Below are 13,550 nucleotides of genomic sequence, written 5' to 3'. Positions count from 1 at the left end.
CACCACCATCAATAAAACACCAAATTTTTGAATTTCTCGAGGAAGAATGGTTTCGAATCCCTCTAATAGAGTTCCAGCCACTTAGAATCTATGCCAAGGCTCATTGAAGCCGTTCTGGCAGCTCGTGGTGGCCCAACACTTAATGTTTACCACGACAACTACAAATACCTAGGTATCTGGTTGGACTGTAAACTCTCCTTCCAGATTCACATTAAGCATCTCCAATCCAAAATTAAATCTAGAATTGGCTTCCTATTTCGCAACAAAGCATCCTTCAGTCATGCTGTCAAAACATACCCTCGTAAAACTGACTATCCTACCGATTCTTGACTACGGCGATGTCATTTACAAAGCAGCTTGCCGTCCTCCGGCTACACCATGGTGCCACCCTACAGAGTGCTGCTGAGGCTACTGTAGACCAGTGTGTTTTAATCAATTATTTGGTGACAGGAATATATTTAGTATAGTTTTATCTAAAAATAATAACTTTAATGTTTCACAATTATTCTTCAATTAACCGAAGATGGTCGACTGAATGCTGCATATCCTGTAACTCAGCACAACCTAATCTGGTGGTATTTCCTTCTGGATCAGACAAGCCCAGCCAAACACACAAGACCAGACCTGAGCCTGCTCAGCAGTCATACCTTCTCACTGGGCTCATCAGGGACTCCAAACATACCTTGTTAGAGCCAGAAAGCCCAGTAACCCACCAACATCCTTTGCTCATTGTGTCCCATCAAAGTTACATTTGTTGAAGATATGATCACAATTAAGTGTTCCGGTTCTGGAAAACAAAATGACTGACACGTAAATTACATAATGTAAGAGAATAGTATATTCAAATAAGAGATAATGCAGGGGTTTGTAAACTCTTCAACACAGAGGTCAGGGAAATCAGAGCCTTATATGGCTTTCAGCAAAAACATACCCTTGGTCTTTAGGGTAACAGCATGGTCTCTCATTCATGTTATACAGACAGGGAGTAAAGCTGAATGGTGGGGATCTGAGCAATAAGACTGGAAATACTTGAATTAGTGGGAGTAGAATAGATGGCTTAGTCGCCCCATGAGGAGCATATGCCATCATCAACGACTCTACCGAGTACTCAACTTCATACTCTCCGGTCTTCTGCATTATAGTCCAGGAGTAGCCGATCTTTCTGCTTCGTGTCACGTCTCCATGTGCTTTTCGCTCACCCTCTCTTCCTTTATCTTATTTCTATAGAAGAAAGGAAGTGCTCATGTTTCTTTAGTGCGCAACAAGAGAATTTCAGTCAATAATCAATACACGAAATTGTACTGTATATCCACAAGATGGCAGTATGACCTAAATCAATGACCTGATCTTGCACTGTGTGGGGCGAGTCCAGGAAGGTTCATTCAATAAGTATTGAACTTTAAAAATGGATCACCAAAGGAACAAGAGAACACAAACAATTAAACTAATAAAAATGGACTTTGATTGTTATTCAGAGGTTAGTTAGGATATTCTGGTCCAAGGCCACATACAGATTTGGCTACAGGATAAAATGAAGAGAGATTTCCTTTAACAATAAGTGTAATTATGTTACAGCTAAAAACAGGGTTGAAAATCAGCTTATAAATGTACACGTCACTTGTAAAACGAGTTGTTGTAAGCATTTTTAATTATCAGAAATCTCATGTAATAATCACTTATATTTTTCCAAATGACTAAATATATATATATCTTTATACATCCTTGTGGACATCAACAAAAACACAATTTGCATGTTTCTGCTTTGAGCAAGGCCTCTTGATCCACCCTGGTGAAAATGCTTGATTAAAATGCAATGGCTTATTGGTATCTGAGGTCCGAGAGGAACATAAAGCAGTGTACATGGTGTCCTAAAGTAACCCACAAAATAACTAATAAATATCCATGGCCATATTACCAGATTTAGGCTACTGCATGACTGAGTCCACCTGTGTACCATGACTAATATATGACTTTACAGAAACATACAAATGAAACTCCTGATCTGATCCCCATATGATCAAACACGTATCATGCATACAAAATATACTTGTACGTTCTTACTAAAACACAAAGCGTGTCTGATTAATTGCCTGCATAAGGGATCTTTCCTAGACTTGAAATCTCTGCCAACTACTGTGATGGGAGGTTCACAGGCCTCAGAAAACTGAAGGAAGAGCAGAGAAGTCTCTCTCTCTCCTGCTCCCCTGGCCTGGATCGAACCACGGCCCTTGTGTGATGTCATTGCTCGGTGGTATCAGATTTGTCCTTACTGGCAACATCGTGCAGCTCTCTCACATAGATTACATTGAGGTTTCTATTTTTGTGCTGTCCGATGTAGGGACTGCTGTACATTGATGTTAGACCGACGTATCTCGTTACCTCTCATAGCACTAAATGAACCTAGATGAAGCAAACATTTGAGCCACATTCTGCAAGGACGGATTGAGACAAGATGAAGCAACACAGCTAACAGAACATGGGTCTCTGCTGTTTTACACAGAAGAGGTGGGAGACTGTAAAAAAGGCCCTATTGCAAAGTTAGGTATTTTTCTGAGCCCAAATGGATGTGCTAACCGTCACACAAAGTGTGTGGGGGGGGGACAAGGGCCAAGCCAATTCACGCAAGGTACATGATTGTTATAGTGAGGACATCCCATTAAAAGAAGTGGCCATTTGAACACTTTTATAGATGGGACAACATTTCAAAACAGAGATGAAGGTAATATGAAACTCTGAACAAGATCAAAGGTTGATTGTACAACAACAAAGCAATCTGAACATAGCAGGCTCCTATGTTGTGTTTCTGAGAACCTTTACATAGTCATAGCTAATGCTACTGTATATATTAAATAAGGGGAGAATCAAAAGGTACGAGGTCTATTTTGCATTGCACATACATTGTAAGTTGAGAGAAATACTCAAGTTTGCATAAAGGTTAACAAATATATTCCCAGCACATTGATCAACTGTTTGATCTAAAAGTTGGATAAAGTTCAAATGCCAATACAGACAACAAACCTAAAATCCTTAAAGGGCATAGCATGCTAGCAGATACCCATAGACTTCCAGTCAGAGCGCTAACACTAGTTAGCATTGGCTTGTGAAACTACCTTTAACTTTCTTCATACTAAACACAAAGGCATAAAAATAGTATCCGCGAGTTCACCCGACACTGGGGAAGTAGATAAATTGCCTCATTGCCAAAATATCCCTTTAAATGATAGCATAACTATGATTACAATAACCTGGTAACAAGTCTTCCCACCTCCAGCTTAACTATCCACCACTGGGGTATCTTGTTTATGTTATTTTGATGAGGCCATAAAAGAAAGAGTCACAAGCACTTAGAGAGAGATGGAAAAGCAAAGGACTGATGTGAAGGGTAAAGGAGCACCTCATGTGCAGCGAGGTGCCACCCGAGACAGCCAGAAAAGCACTGTTCCTCTTCCATGACTATATACTAAAACAGAGAGACGTTCTCCTATCATCTTCACTGTAGCTCGAGCTTCCCATTTCACCTCAGGATTGTAATGTGGCACAGCATAAATGGGCTATGCTCTCTAATCATTGTCACTTTACAGTACATTGACAAATGGGAGCGTGGGGGGCGCATGCAACCATTAGGGACAACATGGGGCTAACATCCATGGAAACACCAGTTGTACATTTGAAATGCAATAACTGATATAGAGACAGCTGATCGAAAATGCAGCAGTATATTTAGGATTTGTATAGATCTATGAAACGATTATTCCTGAATCTAGAGACAGAAGGCTTTAGCAGTAAAAATATAATTTTCCCCCCTAAGGATTCTGTTTTGTTTTCTTCCTTGAAGGCACACAAACTACCACGCAAGTACAAATCAACTGTGCAAAAAAGCTTTGTTTTGAGATTAACTCAAAAAAAGAAAGAAAACAATGAGACAAAAAGTTTTGTATATCACTTAAGGGAGTATTATGGGAAGTATCCATTACAGGGTACCAGAGTAGAGAGCAGGGAAAGAAAAACATGTGCTTTACAAACTATGTAAAAGATTCTGTGATTTCAATTGGCACCTGGTTAGTGCAGACGCAGACCCCTTGCACATGCCATACACCTGCAGTGTCTCACATCTGGAGGGCAATTCTGCTATGATTTACTTCAAAGTTAGTGTGGTGAGTGACAGTGAACACCCCTTAGGGTGAGTGGTCTGAAACGTCTGGATCGATCAACCAACCGTCCTATAGAGAAGTGACACACTGAAAAGAACCACACTCTTTAATGGTAAACAATGAAACATTGAAAAGCAGCACTTCAGAGTCTCTCCCTTCTGTTGTTCATCTCTTAACTGTAATTCCCCAAATCACCTCTCTGTTTTACAGATCAGTGGTAAAACCATTATCCAGGGCTCCTCCGTCGATCCTCCTTTCAACTGGGACCTAGTTAATGGGGGCCTGCGGGTTGACGATGACCTGGATAACAAAGTCCTTCTGGATCTTAGTGTCCTGCAGGCGGGTCTTGTCCGTGAGCAGCTTGCCTGAGAAGAACCAGCGCTGGTGGGCCGTGTCAATGTCCTCCTGGGCCTGAAGCTGCTTCTTCAGCTGCCCGATGGAGTCGGCCATGCTGGCGCTGAGGCGCAGGTCCTTGCCCGTGGAGAGGCGCACCTTGAGCTGGAACTCCTTCTTGGGGGCGGCTGTGGGCTCGGGGCTGTCGCCGGGGTCCTCGTCGCTGCGCTCGGAGATCAGATTGACCGGAGGGGCCAGGCAGTAGACGGGTAGCTGGTAGCGGCTACCCAGCTCATCATAACACTCTGTCAGGGAGCCTGGAACACAGACAGAGGGAAAAAACATGTTCCGTTGCTAAATGTGTGTTACTTCACAACTGCTCAGGAAGTGGTCTTGACTCAGGCATGAATCAGAGAAACATGAATCAGATTTCATAAATCAGGTCAAGAGTTGTGCAAATACATCATGGTGTAATATTACCATTGTTCCAAATGTACTGACAGTTCAAGTCTATTCAGATTCCAAATGTGCCCCCAGGTTATCATAGCTTCCCCATATCTTAAATGTGTGTGTGTGCCTGACCGTGAGGCAGTGTGATGCTGGCTCCGTCCACTATGGCCTGAGCCAGCTCGTGGTCGTTGCACTCCATGGCGACGGTGGCTGCCTTCAGAGCGTCCCAGATCTCCTTTCGGCCCTCGAAGGCCGGGGCTGTGTCCCAGAACTCATCCCTCTTACTGCGGAGCTGGCCCTCCGTCATGGGATAGTCACTCTTCCACTTGGGCTTGTCCTTCTTCAGGGGCTCATTGCGACCTGCAGGGAGGGACACAACAAAAAGTCACATTGTTAGAAGGCTTTTCTAATATCGACCTACAGACTACGTACCAGAATATCACTACACGTCATTGTTTAGTGCATTGAAACGGGTACAGTTTTAGTCACATGCTCAGTAATATATACTGGGTTACATCTCTCTAAAAACCCATATGGTTACATCAAGGGCTAATGTCAAAGTGCCAGATACCCATTCTAGCCTATTTGTTACAAAATATAGTTAAGCTACACAGAACTGTTTTCAACACCTCCCAAAGTTAGATCGTAGGCATGTCCAAGGCAAGGGTACCCACATGGTAAACATGTTAACTCTAGGTTCTTATCTGGGCATGGGGATTATCTGGGTATTTACCATCTAGCATACGATAGGGAATGTCTGCTGCATATATCTGGCCTTTTGACGGTTTTCGGAAGACATGATAGGGCAATGGGAGTACCTCCCACATCATCACTTCTGTCAAGGCTGCAATCCAGGTTCTTTGCCTTCCTCCAACTATCTGTTGGCCACTAAGCCATTTCTATTCCAAGTCACTGGGCTCTGTCATATCCTCACATGGTCTCTCCTATTATTGCTATGCGGATGAAACTCAACTACTCTTCTTCCCTCCATTCTGACACCCAGGTGGCGTCTCTGCGTGCCTGGCAGGTATCTCAGCTTGGATGTTGTCCCACTACCTCAAGCTCAACAAAACGGAGTTGCTCTTCCTCCCGGGGAAGGCCTGCCCGATCCAAGACCTCTCCATTGTGGTTGACAACTCCACGGTGCTCCCCCTCCCAGAGTGGAAAGAACTATGGCCTGACCCTGGATAACATGCTGTCGTTCTCTGCAAACATCAAAGCAGTGACTTGTGCCTGCAGGTTCTTACTCTACGACATCCAGAGTATGACTTTTCCTCACACCGGAAGCGGCGCAGGTCCTAATCCAGGCACTTGTCCTCTCCCGTCTGGAGTCTGGACTACTGCAACTCTGTTGGCTGGGCTCCCCGCTTGTGCCATCAAACCCCTGCAACTTACCCAGAACGCAGCAGCCCGTCTACTGTCCAACCTTCCCAAGTCCTCTCACGTCACACCACTCCTCCGCACACTCTGGCTTCCAGTCGATGCTCGCATCAAGACTCTGGTGCCTACCCACGGAGAAGCAGGGGGAATTGCCCCTCCTTACTTTCAAGCTATGCTCAAACCCTACACCCAAACCAGAGCACTCCATTCCGCCACCTCTGGTCTCTCGCCCCTCCCATCCCTAAATGTGCTCTATACTCTATGTTGTGGTCTCACCTCGCTCTGTATGTGAGCGTCTGCTAAATTACTCAAATATTAATTTCCAAGTACAATAGACTAGATAGCCTATTACCTAAGGAGACTTACCAGCAGCCATTGATCTCCGACGCAGAGTGAACAACACCCATTAAAGAATGTTAGTAGAGGGGGCTTAGACAATGTGGGGGGCATCATCACGACAGTCATTACCATGGACGAAACTAGAGCAACAATGTTGTGGCGTCTGTCAATGCCTGGAATCTCATTATAATAGGATAGTCTATCACCTACGTTCAATAAGGTCATCATAATACCATATAAGCAAGTTGTACAAGACACAGAAGACTAGAGCTCTTTAAAAGAAACAGCCCTAGAAAGATACTTAAGAATCTAATAGACGTTACACGTTGCTCTGGCTATGCCACAGCAGGCCTTTGCAGTGTTAGATATTCCATGAGGACTAGTACACCCAGCGATAATAAACCCTCTTCCACATCATCATGACCAAAGTCCACCCCTCTCTGCCAGATTCAAGGCAGCCAGGTGAGCCACACAACATAAACAACACCAATCTAGGCTCTGCTCGTTTGCATGACAGAGCAAAGGAGGCATTCCCGAGAGCGGGGGGGTGGGGGGGGGTGTTTGGACAATAAAATTCCACCTCCCGCGCCATACACGGTCCAGGATAGCGTAGAGTGAGTGTGTGGCAATCTCAGTTGCACTGGGCGTTCCCATCTCCAAACGTTTCACTAGCACAGATGCAACAGTTAACAAGACATTTATGGAGTATTTGGGCCTGCCCATCTGGAGAAGTTTTCCCTACATTGCTAGCAAAGAACCTCCCCACACACACACACACAGCTCTCTATACCCTCAATCGGGGTTTATAATTAGAATATGCAGACACCATGTACATCTGAAAGATAATCCATGCTTAGCGTTGGATTAGCACTGCACACCTATCGGGGAAGCCAGGAAAACACTTTTCAGAATGTGGTAAAGTGTTCCTTCAGCACCAGGCCAGGCTCTCAGAAGGGTATGGAGAGGTAGGTCCCGGCCTCCAATGAGGACTTGGTGTCAAACTGAGCAGCTGAGTTTTATAGTTGGCACCAGAGTGTGACTTCGGCTCGGTCTGTCACATGGTACTAAACGGGCCCAGTTAGCTAACAAACGAGTGTTTGAATGGTCAAAGAAGAGTCTGCTGAGGCGGCGATTGTTGTCCTAACATGACCAGCGGTATCTCTGCTCTTCATTGACAACTAGGCTAACCAAGTGCAGCAAGGAGGGGCAACAAAGACAGTTGCCAAGTATTTAAAAAAGGGTCACCTTTCCACCAAACAAATTATTTAGAGTGCAGGTAGCTTACAAGGAGTAAACGGTGGTTCAGTGTAGGATAAACAGGGAGTAGAGTGTAATAATCTTCATACTAGCACTCAAGCAGAGTAATGGACTAGTCTATGAGTTGTTGGATCAGGCAGCATACAGGACTAGGACACAACTGTGTGTGCAACACTATGTGATGTCGTAAGGCAGGGTATCCCAAACTCGGTTCTGGGGCCTGTTTTGGTTTTGTCCCTAGCTGATTCAAATAATCCAAGCTTGATGACGAGTTGGTTACTTGAATCAGTTGTGTAGTCCTAGGGGCAAAAAAACAACAACTAAATGTGAACCCAGGGGAGGCCCCAGGACCGAGTTTGGGAAACTCTGTCGTAAGGGACATCATATACTGTCTGTTCAACTCAACATACATGCTGTCTTGGGAAAAAGGACTTGTAGACTTTCCAGTCATCATATAGCCTAGACTAGGCCTCTGGGAAAAAAAAGTGAATAGGTCTAATGTGTTGCCTTGATTACCAGCTAACGTTTCAACATCAGATTAGCAAATAGTTTGGAAACGTGCAGGACTATTTCCAGGTATGCAGATATTGCAGCACTAGGCCAAGGAGCACCTCCACCCATCATGAATCCATGTTGCCGCAGCATTAGAGAAGCATTCCAGAGACATGACGCAATAGCAGGGTGTGCTCCTCATGTGGGGCTTGTTGAGGTTACGAAGGGGCAGATAATGCCACACTGGGGTGTTGGTAATATGCATTTTACAGACAGTACTGCATTGCAGATCACATTATGTATTGTTTCAGGACACAAAGATACACTTGTGATGTAGCGGTGGGCTGTATGTGGCTGTTAAAAAGTATTATCTTGGGACTTGGGTTCAAAATAATAGATTACATTCTTACATCAGAGCACCTCACTCCCCCGATAACACTAAATATAGGGTGGATCTGTTCCTAGAGGCCTACGGCATGCTTTCACCCCTACAATGTCAATGTTGAAGTAGGCCAATTTCAGCCCTGAACCAACATTGCAAGTTAAAAGCATATCCGCAAGTCTAGGAAGTACCCATTTCACAGACAGTACAGAACAGCCATGTAGGAATGAATTATATGAAAGTCAAAACGAGGCTTGGGCCAAGCACAAATTCACTGTGAACACATAATCACCCCTGTAATTGACAATCTTGTCGCCTTTTACAAAACACAGTCCTCCTCGACATTCTGCGGCTAAAGATAAAACTTGGCCTCGCCTGCCAAACCTCCACGGAACATCCAAAAAGCTGTTAGAAAACTGCTATCAACTAGGCTTAGCCCCAGTTGCTAGACAACTTTGATGTGGATATAGAGCTCCACAGTGGAGGTGTCATAATACCCATTAAAACCTAGCAGTCAAACAGGGAAATGGTTCCAATCATTTTTCCACCATTCATTTTTCCAATAGGGAATATTAGAAACACTTCAAATAAGGGCTGTGTTTCGTGTAGGCTTACCCTGGCATGAGGGATAAGGGGACTTGTATCAATTTATATACATATATCACCTTAACCATGTAAATCTCTCTTGGACAAGGTGATGTATCAATATAGATAGAGAGATATATAAGTCCCCTTATCCCTCATGCCAGGGCAAGCCTACACGAAACAAAGCCCTTATTTTAAGTGTTTCTAATATTCCCCATGGGAAATATGAATGGTGGGAAAATGATTAAAACCATTTCCTTGTTTGACCGCTAGTTTTTATGGGTATTATGACTCATACTTCGGTACTCTATTGAAAGCAGGTGCTTCCACACAGGTGTGGATCCTAAGCTAATTAAGCAATTAACATTCCATTATGCATAGGGTCATGTATAAAAATTCCCAGTTGGCTGTTATTTTGGCTACCATGGCTAGAAGAGATCTAAGTGACTTTGGAAGAGGGGTCTTAAATGAGCATAGGGCCGTTTAAAGGGTGTGTCATCAGATCTCAACCCAATTGAACACTTCTGGGAGATTCTGGATCGGTGCCTGAGACTGTGTTTTCCACCATCAACAAAACACCAAATTATGGAATTTCTTGTGGAAGAATATACAAGTTGAATAAAGTACGTATTCATAATTATTTTCATAAGAATAGTGTTGCATCATTCAATATAGGTTCAGGACAGAATCTATGCCAAGGCACATTGAAGCCGTTTTGGCAACCCAACGCCCTATTCAGACACTATGTTGGTGTTTCCTTTATTTTACATGTAGCTACAACATGACTTGGCCAAGGTTATAATTAAGCAAATGCTTACACCCAAATTAAGTTCTACACCAAAGAATAAAACAATACTTCCACCCACATATCTCACTGATCATCCCTAAAGCAAATACCTCATTTAGCTGCCTTTCCGTCCAGTTCTCTGCTGCCAGTGATTGAAATGAATTGCAAAAATCGCTGAAGTTGGAGAGTTATTTCCATCACCAACTTTAAACATCAGCTAACCGATCGCTGCAGCTGTACATAGTACATCTGTAAATAGCCCACCCAATCTACCTACCTCATCCCCATACTGGTTTATTTACTTTTCTGCTCTTTTGCACCAGTATCGCTACTTGCACATCATCTGCTCATTTATCACTCCAGTGTTAATCTGCTAAATTGTAATTATTCGCTCCTATGGTCTATTTATTGCCTACCTCATGCCTTTTGCACACACTGTATAGACTATTTTTTTTCCTACTGTGTCATTGACTTGTTTGTGTTGGCTTGTTTATTCCATGTGTAACTCTGTTGTTGTCTGTGTCACACTGCTTTGCTTTATCTTGGCCAGGTCGCAGTTGTAAATGAGAACTTGTTCAACTAGCCTACCTGGTTAAATAAAGGTGGGGGAAAGAAAAGGCAGCAAGTCGTCCTTAACTTAGCACCCTGGTATTCATTTCTAGCCATAATGGGAGACATGGCACTGAGAAACATCGGTCTTCTCCTTGCTTTCACATGGCACACTGCATGCCGGCCTGGTGCACGCTGCCCCGGTGGAACAGTTGTCGTAGGGCAGTGGTTCGCAAACCTCTCCTCAGGGACCCCCAGACGTTTCACAATTTTGTTGTAGGCCTGAACTCTCTCAGGCCTGAACTCGCTCACTGACTCAAGCAGTCAAGGGCTTGATACTTAGTTGACAAGTTGAATCAGGTGTGCTAGCTCTGGAATAGATCAAATACATGGAATGGCTGGAGGTCCCCAGGGAGAGGTTTGAGAACCACTGCTGTAGGCCACATGACACGACTTGTTCTTTTTACCGGCCTGGGAGTGCCTCTAGTCTACCTGCATCAAACGCTCACTGCTCCTAAGGTAGCGTTTCGCAAACTCGGGCTGCACATTTTGGTTTTTGCCCTCTCACTACACAGCTGATTCAGATAATCAGCTGATCACCATTTGAATCAGCGGTGTAGTGCGAGGGCAAAAAACTAAATGTGAACCTCTTGGTTTGGTAAACACGGTCCTGAAGCCTCTACAAATCATTGTTGGCTCTTCAGTCAACTTTATAGACGAGGTCTTCTGATATATTTTGTTTTTATTTAACTAGGCAGAACAAATTCTTATTTACAACGACGGCCTACACCTGCCAAACCCGCACGACACTGGGCCAATTGTTCGCCACCCTATGGGACTCCCAATCACAGCCGGTTGTGATACAGCCTGGATTCAAACCTGGGTGTTTGTAGTGACCCCTCTAGCATTGAGATGCAGTGGCTTAGACCACTGCGCCAACTCGGGAGCCCTGTTGTATAATACACCAAGGAAGTCTAATGGCACATTGTGACTAAAGACCGTACAGTATGAAGAAAGACAAACTGCTTCTCCAATAGAAATCCCGATCACACTTGAAGGTGATGTTGGCTAGGAAAGCTCATGCGTAGAAATGCATCATCGGGTCTTCACTTATTGACTTCTCACCCTGGGATGGTCTGTTTTCCCAGAAGTCTTGCGATGTTGCGCCTCTGGGTTTAGAAACTGTGTTATGACAGTCCCACAGTCCAGTGTAAGATTGCATTTTCTAAATTAGGCCGAGGTGTTGATGGGTCCTATGTGGCGGAGGGATCTTACTGCTTTCCGTGTCCCTTGGAAGTTTCCAATTTGTGTTTCATTAAACCTAAGCTATTTGGAGCCTGTAGCTTTAGTCTTTATGCAAAGTGCTTTAGCAGCAATCTACATTCCATCAGTCACTAAACGCCAACAAACTATAACAGGTTAAACATGGCATTCTGCTCCTATTTTTCTGCAGAAAATAATCTTAGCAAGGTGATGGACATGCACATGAAAAATCAAGATAACATTGTTGGTGAAGAGTCAGCTCAACTACTATGATGTATTATTGACAGTCAACCAATGGTGTTTTCCCTGATCAAATCAGGTTTAGCCTAGTTGTGTTGGTAGCTATTTATACAGCCATCGGTTGGTACATTTTAGTAATTTAGCAGATGCTTTTATACAGAGCGACTTACAGTAGTGAGAGCATACATTTTGTCTGTACTGGTAGAGGGGTAACAGGAAGGAACTCGTGTCCATTTGTGTCCTGCAAGATGGGGGAAGGGAAATTACAAATGTATCCTACAGTTATTTGGGCACAGTCCAGAATGGATACCCGTGTTATTAAGAGTGAGAACCTTAAGGACGAAATCCATATTTCTCTGGGGGTTAATATGTTGTAGTAATGAAATGGGTAGACACGGTACTACATGGTAAACATTTACCACGTAATGTGTTGAACTATGTTCCTATTCGATGCACTCAGACAACACAGTTACCATTACTTACTTCCACGTTTTCGGTGTGTTCTTCCACTGCTTCTGGATGCTCCGTGGTCCTGTGTGTCCTCACGTTCTCGCCCAACACATCCTCCCATGATTATTATCAGTTGGCTAACTATGTCGGGGCCCCATTATTAGCCAACCGCTACCTAGTTCCAAAACAATTAGATACAGCCAGATCCGCTGTACAAAATTCTCGCTAGGTCAAGGTGCTTTTCTTGATAGCAGAGTCCACAAATTAACGTTAGATTGAATGTGAACACTGGTCGCAAAACTAAATTGTAAGCACGGAAGAGCAGGCTAGCTACTTCTGCTTTATTATTGTTTGATGCGATCCAACATTCCAAAAGGAGTAGTCACGTGCAGACTCGCTAGCAAGCTAAACGGGATAAATGTCAACAATAATTGATTGCATTATGCCTAGACTGCCCTCTATACATTCTACTTAGACAAGTTAGCGTGCCAACTAGCTAACTTCGTGGACAACAATTTGCTAAGCAACTTGTTAGCAAGCTCACATTAGATCGCTGGCTTGATAACTCGCACACCACCATCCGTCGTTGCGCGAGACAGCCCTAGCTAATTAACATTAGTAAACAACCTTTCACGTACTCACGACCAGGTAAGTATTCTAAACGGATAGCTTAGATTGTAAACCAAAATGATTGTTGATATGATTCTCCGTTTAACACCGTGGTCAATTTCAAACCTTTCTAATTTTTCTCAGGCAGGTTTTTAAATCCCCTTGTCTTCCTGGTGCGGGTAGCAACAGTAACTTTTTACGCCTGCGCGTGCTCAAGGCCAGGGGTGTCAGATTGTGGCACGTCACGACTTCCTCCAGGGGTGGGGAGCATCCCTTGAACAAA

The 13,550-nt window shown here is 43.9% G+C and overlaps 1 protein-coding gene across 2 annotated transcripts; it reads right to left on the bottom strand.

The window, feature by feature from the left end:
- Window positions 1–1,630: 1,630 nt before the first annotated feature.
- LOC115106402 (ubiquitin domain-containing protein 1-like) lies at window positions 1,631–13,478 on the bottom strand. Of its 2 annotated transcripts, none has more exons than XM_029629104.2 (3): window positions 12,692–13,478; window positions 5,067–5,294; window positions 1,631–4,801 (listed from the first exon to the last, which is right to left on the bottom strand). In XM_029629104.2, the coding sequence occupies exons 1-3, from the start codon at window positions 12,777–12,779 to the stop codon at window positions 4,419–4,421; spliced, it is 699 nt and encodes a 232-aa protein (XP_029484964.2). In that variant the 5' UTR covers window positions 12,780–13,478; the 3' UTR covers window positions 1,631–4,418. The 2 variants fall into 2 exon arrangements, with proteins under 2 accessions (XP_029484964.2, XP_029484965.1); XM_029629105.2 differs by lacking the exon at window positions 12,692–13,478 and adding an exon at window positions 12,379–12,458.
- Window positions 13,479–13,550: the final 72 nt, after the last annotated feature.

Source organism: Oncorhynchus nerka, linkage group LG23 (genome assembly GCF_034236695.1).
Source record: "Oncorhynchus nerka isolate Pitt River linkage group LG23, Oner_Uvic_2.0, whole genome shotgun sequence".
In the NCBI taxonomy this organism is placed as follows: domain Eukaryota; kingdom Metazoa; phylum Chordata; class Actinopteri; order Salmoniformes; family Salmonidae; genus Oncorhynchus; species Oncorhynchus nerka.
This window is presented reverse-complemented; position numbering and strand designations above follow the sequence as displayed.